We start from the raw sequence: 7,317 nt of genomic DNA, 5'->3' as shown, positions 1-7,317 counted from the left end.
CTCTCAGGCCTGGAAGCCTCTTCTGGTGCTGGGCCTGGAACCGTCGCCTCCTCGGGCCGGTGACTTCCCCTCCCTGACTCAGTATTTTCCGCTCCGGCGCGCGGGGGAAGCGATACCGGCCCCTTCCCGGCCCGCTCCCCTCCTCCCGCCGCCGAGCCGCCCGTGCGGCCGCAGCGCTCCGGGGCCGGGCGCGGGCACGGCGGCCGCCCCTCAGCCGCGGCCCCTCCGGAGCGGCAGGGGGCGCTGTGGGGCGCCGCCGCGCGCCGGCCGGGCGAAGGTGCCGGTGCCGCCGCCGCCGGGAGCGGAACCGAGGGGAGTCGGCCGGGGCCGGGGCCGGGCCGGGCCGCAGGTAGGTAGCGGGGCCGCGGTGGGCGGGTGGGGCCGCGGGCGGCAGCCGCCCCGCTCGGCAGGGCTGGGCGAGGGGCCGCCGCCGCGCTGCCGGCCCGCTCTCTGCGGACGTGGCCGCCGGGCGGGGGGGCGTCCCGCTCGCCCCGCACCCGGCCGGGCGCTGCCCTTCCCCGTGCCTGGGCCCGCGGCGCCGGTCCTTGGGCAGAGGCCGCTGGCGCCCGGAGCCTCGGGGCAGAAAAGCCCTCGAGCGGGAAGCGGGCTGCCCGCACGCCTCTCCCCTGCCTGGGGACCCCCCGGGCCCGCCAGGCCCTGGCCGCGGCGGGGGGCGCAGAGGGTGCCCCTGCGGCCGGCCGGGGGAGATCCGGGAGGCCGGTTGCCCCTGCTAGCAGCCCCTGGGCAGAGGCGGCGGTTGGCCCTGGGGGGACAGTCACAGGCTGTCCCTGCGACCCGGCTTTGAGCCGGCTGCGGGGCAGGGGCAGCTGTAAGTCGGTGGCCATGGGCTTCTAAGCTCTAGGCTTGCATTTGAGCTCAGCCCGTCGAGGTGCTAGAGATGCGCTTGAGACTAGCAGGGCTGCAGGCAGGAATTTTTTTTCAGACCTCTGGCCCAGGACCCAAATTTTGCATCAGAGGCAGTGGGCTGTGGCCCAGCCCAGCTCTGGAGCAGTGCGTTTGAGGGCTGCCCCTCCTGTGCCGAGGGGAACAGTAGCCGAGTTTGTTGTCTCGGCTCCCTGGCTGTTCTGCAGGCCCCAGACTAAGGCTCCTTTCATGCCTCAGCGTGCCACCTGCTTGCCCTGCGCGGCCCCCCCTTCCTACCTGTAACACTAGCGTCCCTGTTCCTTCCAAGCCTCGGTGGGGAGGGCAGGGCCTGCTGCACTGAGTCAGCTCTCGGGGCCTGGGAATTGCTAGCGCAGGCATAGAGAGAGCCATTGTCCCTCCATAGCCTCCTCTTCATGGTCGTTGTGGGAGAGCAGAGCTGGTTCTCCGCCCGTGGCGGTGCTGAGGGGGCCAGCAAGGGTAACAGCAGGCGCAGTCACGCTGAACGGAACCGGCTGGCTTTTGGTCTCTGTGAAGTTGAAGGGAGACGTGGCCCTTGAGTGTAGCAACCGACCCTGCCGTTTATATCTGACTTCTGCAAAAGCAAATGGCATTTCTGCACCCTCTCCCTGGCAAGAGGGCTGCTGCGATCAACCAGAGTTACTTAATACAGGCTGCATGTGGGCAACTTCAGCCCCAGGTGCCTGCACCCAGTCCTGTTCTTGCATCCTGCAGGACCCCTACAGCTTGCAATGATGCCCCTGCGGCAGGAGAGAGGACGGGTGGAGGTGTCAAACTGCCCTTTCTATGGGGGAGAGTGGGGGGGTAATAGGAAGCAGGCACAGAAACCCACCCCCAGCTGTTTGCAGTTCTCCCTGGGCTGGGAATTTCTGGGTCCTTTAAGTCACAGAAGGGAGATTTCAGGGTGAAACACAGCCTCTGCTTAGGTCAGGTTGTTGGACTCCGGGGTGCTGGCCACAAGCAACTGAGGACAGAAAAGCCCCCGAGGCCTTTCCCAAGGGGACAAGAGGTTGGTGGGGAGGGCTTGTTGTTCATGAAATGGCAGGGGACTTTCTTGCCTTTAAAGCTCTACGTTTGTAAGTCTCCAAGTTTCATGTGAGGGCTACTAGAGGTCACAGCTATAGCATGGTGAGGCCAGGTACACCGCACAGGGCCTAAATTCCTATGACTCAGTTGTTTTTGGGGAAGGGGGGATTAACATCTCTGGCCCTTTCTGTCACAGGAGCCCAGAGCTGCTTCTGGTGCATGTTTATGCAGCCAGCTCCACAGCACCCTCACCTGGCCCCCAAGGCAATCAGGAGGCTTTTTCTACCGGAGAGAGTGAGGCAGGGATGGAGCATGGACCAAGGAAACCACCTATCCTGATGCAGGAATCCACAGCTTGCTGTGTGAGGGGAGGATGCAGGTGGCCTTGGGTGTAGGAAGTCCTTGCCAGCTTGCTCATTCTGTTGTGTACCCGGTGCTCTTGTTCTTTGCGTGGCCCCTGAATATCACAGGTTTGCCTCTGTGAGGGAAGGGACAGGGGAGGGAAGAACTCCTTCAGGGAGTATTAAAGCTGTTTTAAAGCTGGCTAGGTCACTACCTTAGGGCTACAGCTGAAGAATATCAGCTATACCTTACTGGATAGTCCTGGTAAAATCCCAACCAGCCAGCTGGTAGGAAAGTTCCTTCCCAGCCTTGCTCTCTGGCTGTGTCTTGCCAAGCGGGTGAGCCCTGGTAATTTCCTCTGAGCTGTGGGGAATGCCTTGGCATGCTCCCTTCCAGGGCTGCATGGGGAGGTGGGGAAGGCTGGCAGCCTGAGCCCTCCCCAGCTCTCCACTCAGGTTGTGCAGCCGGAGGGGGAAGCTCTGAACCGTTTGTTCTCAGAGGAAGGCCACTCTGGCCACAGGCTTGAAACATGAGCTGCTAGGTAGGAGTCACTTTTTCCATTCAATGACCTTTTCTTTTTCCACCCAGGAGCTGTGCTGAAGTTCATCCTAAAAAGGTGAGGTGTGAGGTGCTCCTTGCATTTGCAGTAAGGGCGTTGTCAAAACCGAATGGTTACAGTGTTCAAACATTCTCTCCAATCCTGGAAAGCCAAGTTTCTAAGTCCACGTGTTCCAAGCCAGAGCAAATACCCTTAACAGAAGCAAACATAAATGTCTTGCATGTGCTCTTGAATTCCAGAGGGCTTTTCCTACTCCACATGCTGCCATCATTGCTGTTGTAGGATCTGGGTGCTGCCTGCCGGTGGGGAGCAGGCTGGGTGGCACAGGCATGCGGAGTGGAGCTGGCCATGCCGGTTGCCCACTGCCTGCCTCTTCGTCTCTCTGCAGATTTTGCCTTCCCCTCGTGCTGGCTTCCCTCCCTACCATGGCTACTGGTGAAGAGATCGCCCCTGCCTTGCAGGACTCGTGGGGGGACTTCTGGCTTTTCCGTTTCTTTGTTAATGCTGCTGGCTATGCAAGTATCGTGGTGCCAGGATTCCTCCTCATCCAGTACTTCAAGAGAAGGAATTACCTGGAGACAGGTAAGGGCAGGAGCTTCCCTTCCACATACTGCCTCCCTATGAGCTCTCCGCACCCCATTCAGCACTGACAGGTCGTTTCCCTGACCTGCTTTCCCAGACCAGGAGTGAGCTGCTCGCAGAGCTCCATCCCAGAGCTGTCTAGGTGCTACCCTGAAAGAAATTTCTCTGAGGCCCCTGCGCCAGCAGATGCGGAGGCTAGTAAGGAGGGAGGCTTCACCTCTCAAGATGGTGCAGCTTGTGGTGCCCAGGCTGTGGTTAATTCTTTCTCTGTGTTCTTTTACCCCCTTCAGGCCGAGGCATTTGCTTCCCTGTCATCAAATCATGTGTGTTTGGCTCTGAGCTGAAGTCTGTACACCAGGAGGATGGCTCCCTGCCCCCCCGAGCAGAGCCCACAGAATCCTCTACAGCCCGACAGGTCTTCAAGCTGCTCTTCTGCACTGCTGGTCTACAGGTAGGGGCCCTGTGCACGTGTGTGTGTCCATCCCACTCTAGGAAGCAGGAGGTGGGCAGCAGGTTTGTGTCCGTCAGTTCCTTGAAGACCAAGGATGCATCGCTGTTCTTGATTGGGGCAGGGCTGGAGGCTGGGAGATCAACCAGGATAGTCCACCAGGGCTGCTGTGTCACTTCCAAGGGCTGTGGAGGTCCATTTAGCTGGTGTCATCCGGGTTGGGACCTCTTGTCTGTCTGATTGCAGTCCTCTGCAGCCACAGATAGGGAAAATTCTGTGATTCAGCAGATTGTTAGGACTGTTTTTGTTCTGGCCCTCATGTCAGAGCAGCAGATAGTTTGAGCCTCAGGCTCTCCTCTGGGTCACCTTCTGGGGCTGATGCATCCTGCCTTGATTGATTGGATCCGAATACTGGAGAGAAATACTGAATTCAGCTACAGATAAAGAGGATTTTTTAATCGTAGTTTCCCTAATTCTTAGCCACAGCCTGAGCGTCATTAGGAAGGGCAGCTTTTTGGGTCTATGAGGATTAAAAATAGAAATGTGGGCATTGTGATAGAAAAACCCACACATCCCACAGCCAGCAGAAGGCACCCACTCTCTGGCCTATTATCCCAGCCCATTCAGACTTGCTGCGGATCACCAGCAAGTCCTTTCATCTCTCTGTGCCTCAGTTTCTTGGGAGGGGATGTGTAGTGAGAGGAAGTCTGTGTTACTTCTGTGAGGGGCTTGGTACTGTGGCACCAGGGCTGCAGAAGTAGTGGAGTTTGACAGCCAGAACAGTGATCATCCCTGGAGGACAATTTCATCTGCTGGGTTTGAAACTAGAATTGATTTGGATGGAAAAACCAGGCCTAGGGAGCTGGAAGTGAAAACCAGTGCAGGGGCCACTGGGAGAACTGCCAGGACCTGCTGCAGGGAGCTGGCACCAAAACCACAGCTGTGCATTGGTAACGTTCCCTGATCCTGTCCGTCTGGTTCAACAGGCAGCTTAAAACATAACATGCTGTACGCCAGCAGGTTTGCTTTGCGGGCTTCTCTCCCCTTGAAGAGGCTGTAAACTGAGCAGGTTCTGTTTGGGACAGGATGTTCCTGGTTGTAACCACATGGGACAGCAGGTTCCCTCAGATGGGTGAAGTTGGCGGTGGCCCCATCTCCTAGTGTCTCAGGGAAGCATTGCTGTGCAGAGGATGAGGCAATGCTGGGGCAAGCAAGGATCTCTTGGGGTCTGTTCTTCCCATGGTTGCTTGCAGCTGCCATTCCAGGTCTTGACTCTCCCTGTGTTCCTCCTGCTTCGCAGGCCTCCTACCTCACGTGGGGCGTCCTCCAGGAGCGTGTGATGACGAGAACGTACGGTGCCACCGAAACAGACCCTGGTGAGAAGTTCAAGGATTCCCAGTTCCTAGTGTTCATGAACCGCATCCTGGCCTTCACGGTGGCTGGACTGTACTGCGCCCTGACCAAGCAGCCACGCCACGGGGCTCCCATGTACAAATACTCCTTTGCCTCCCTCTCCAACATCCTCAGCAGCTGGTGCCAGTATGAGGCACTCAAATACATCAGCTTCCCCACCCAAGTGCTGGCCAAGGCCTCCAAAGTGATCCCAGTGATGATGATGGGCAAACTGGTGTCACGCAAGAGTTATGAGTACTGGGAGTACCTGACTGCTGCCCTCATCTCTGTGGGGGTCAGCATGTTCCTGCTCTCCAGTGCTCCCAACAGGCACGTGTCCACTGTCACCACTTTCTCAGGCATAGTCCTCCTGGCTGGCTACATAATCTTCGACAGCTTCACCTCCAACTGGCAGGACGCCCTCTTCACCTACAAGATGTCTCCCGTGCAAATGATGTTTGGCGTCAACGTCTTCTCCTGCCTTTTCACGGTGGGCTCGCTCTTGGAGCAGGGTGCCTTGCTGGAGTCGTTACGCTTCATGGCCCGCCACTCGGAGTTCACGGCTCATGCTGTGCTGCTCTCGGTGTGCTCTGCCTGCGGCCAGCTCTTCATCTTCTACACCATCAACCAGTTTGGGGCAGCCGTCTTCACCATCATCATGACACTCCGCCAGGCCTTTGCCATCCTCCTCTCCTGCCTCATCTATGGGCACACTGTCACTGTCGTGGGTGGGCTGGGCGTAGCCGTTGTCTTCATGGCCCTCTTCCTCCGCGTCTACGCCCGCAGCCGCATGAAGAAGCGCAGTAAGAAGATCCCGCCAGGCGAGACCCCTGTACAAAAGGTCTAAGGAGCTGGGGCCATGGCATTTAAGCCATGCCTGCTGTCCTGCCCCCACTCAGGGGCATTTGCTTGATTTCTCAGAACCCGCTGAGGAGCAGGGTGGGGTATGGATAGGCTGGACCAGTGACTCACTTTTCCACCTTCTTTTCCTGGGGAAGGGCCTGAAACAAGCCCAGGGAATGCTCCGTGCTGCCACAGCTCCAAACCTTTCCGTTTGCCTTAATGGGTCAAAGACTACCAGCCAAGGCATGGGCCTGGGGCTCGCATCCTGGGGGAAAACCAGCACGGAGCTGTTGGTACTCCTGCCCGACTTCTGTCTTGTGGCTTCTCTCCAAAGTCACTGATGAACAAGGGAGCTAGTTTCCCTGGCACAGTCTTGCCTCTGGCTAATGCTCCTCCATTTCTGTCACTACTACAGAGCTCAGCAGGAGGAAAGGGCAAGCAAAACACTAGCTTTCTTTTTTGAAATGCCTCCATGTGAGGCAAATCCCAAGCTGAGCCTGTCCCAAGGGCAGGGGAGCTCTCAGCCCCCCTCCCAGGAGGTGCTCTAGGTAGGACAGGCACAGCTAAGGGAAGGACTCCCAGCCTATCCTACCACAGGCCTGGGATCTGCTGTGGGAGGGCACGCTGCAGTGAAAGCCAGTACCTCCCAGTTTGGTTTTATCAGTTCCTTGCCCCTGCTCTGAGACACTTTTCTTTGCTCCCCTTGGCCCAGGCTGATTTTTATGCAGAGACTGAGGCTGGCCGGTATGGTTCCCAAGGCTTGCTGAGCTGTTCTAGGTTGCTTTTTGGTTACATCCACTGCTGCCACAGGCCAAAGGCTGTACTTCCCAGAAGCCCCAGTATCGCCTTGGGGTGTCTTAGTGCCACAGTTTCTGGGCTTTGTAGTTGCCATTCAGAGAAGCACAAATAGCCCCTCTTCTTCCTGCCAACTGGAGGCATTGGCCCTGGCTTTCCTGGGGCCTGGCCAGAGCCCCACAGTGCCTGGAGGGCTGCGAGATGGGGCAGAGCCCACTTGCAGTGCCTTGTTCCTGCTCTACAGGAAGCAGGGGAGGGAGTGACAGAGCAGTGGAAGCTGCTCTTCCCCGGGAGCCTGGGTTTTACTGGTTAACCCTTTTCTCCTCAACACAACCTGACTGTCAAGCCAGCAGGTTTTGGTACTTTTGAAAGGCAATTTTTTTTTCTCTTTTTATTTTATTAAATTAAAAATATGCTGCATATAGTG

General features: G+C 57.8%; 1 protein-coding gene across 1 annotated transcript; it reads left to right on the top strand.

Moving 5' to 3' along the window:
• Positions 1-2,859: 2,859 nt before the first annotated feature.
• SLC35B2 (solute carrier family 35 member B2) lies at positions 2,860-7,317 on the top strand. Its single transcript, XM_075496182.1, has 4 exons — positions 2,860-2,887; positions 3,219-3,412; positions 3,703-3,863; positions 5,161-7,317. Exons 2-4 carry the CDS (start codon positions 3,256-3,258, stop codon positions 6,097-6,099), a joined length of 1,257 nt encoding a protein of 418 aa, XP_075352297.1. The 5' UTR covers positions 2,860-2,887; positions 3,219-3,255; the 3' UTR covers positions 6,100-7,317.

Source organism: Mycteria americana, chromosome 3 (genome assembly GCF_035582795.1).
Source record: "Mycteria americana isolate JAX WOST 10 ecotype Jacksonville Zoo and Gardens chromosome 3, USCA_MyAme_1.0, whole genome shotgun sequence".
Taxonomy (NCBI): Eukaryota; Metazoa; Chordata; class Aves; order Ciconiiformes; family Ciconiidae; genus Mycteria; species Mycteria americana.
This window is presented reverse-complemented; position numbering and strand designations above follow the sequence as displayed.

Bases quoted from the DNA above. Each gene is read 5' to 3' on its own strand.
- SLC35B2 (XM_075496182.1), top strand. From the start codon at position 3,256: ATGGCTACTGGTGAAGAGATCGCCCCTGCCTTGCAGGACTCGTGGGGG. The intron at 3,413-3,702 runs GTAAGGGCAGGA...TACCCCCTTCAG, and splicing joins AAGGAATTACCTGGAGACAG to GCCGAGGCATTTGCTTCCCT. The intron at 3,864-5,160 runs GTAGGGGCCCTG...CCTGCTTCGCAG, and splicing joins TCTGCACTGCTGGTCTACAG to GCCTCCTACCTCACGTGGGG.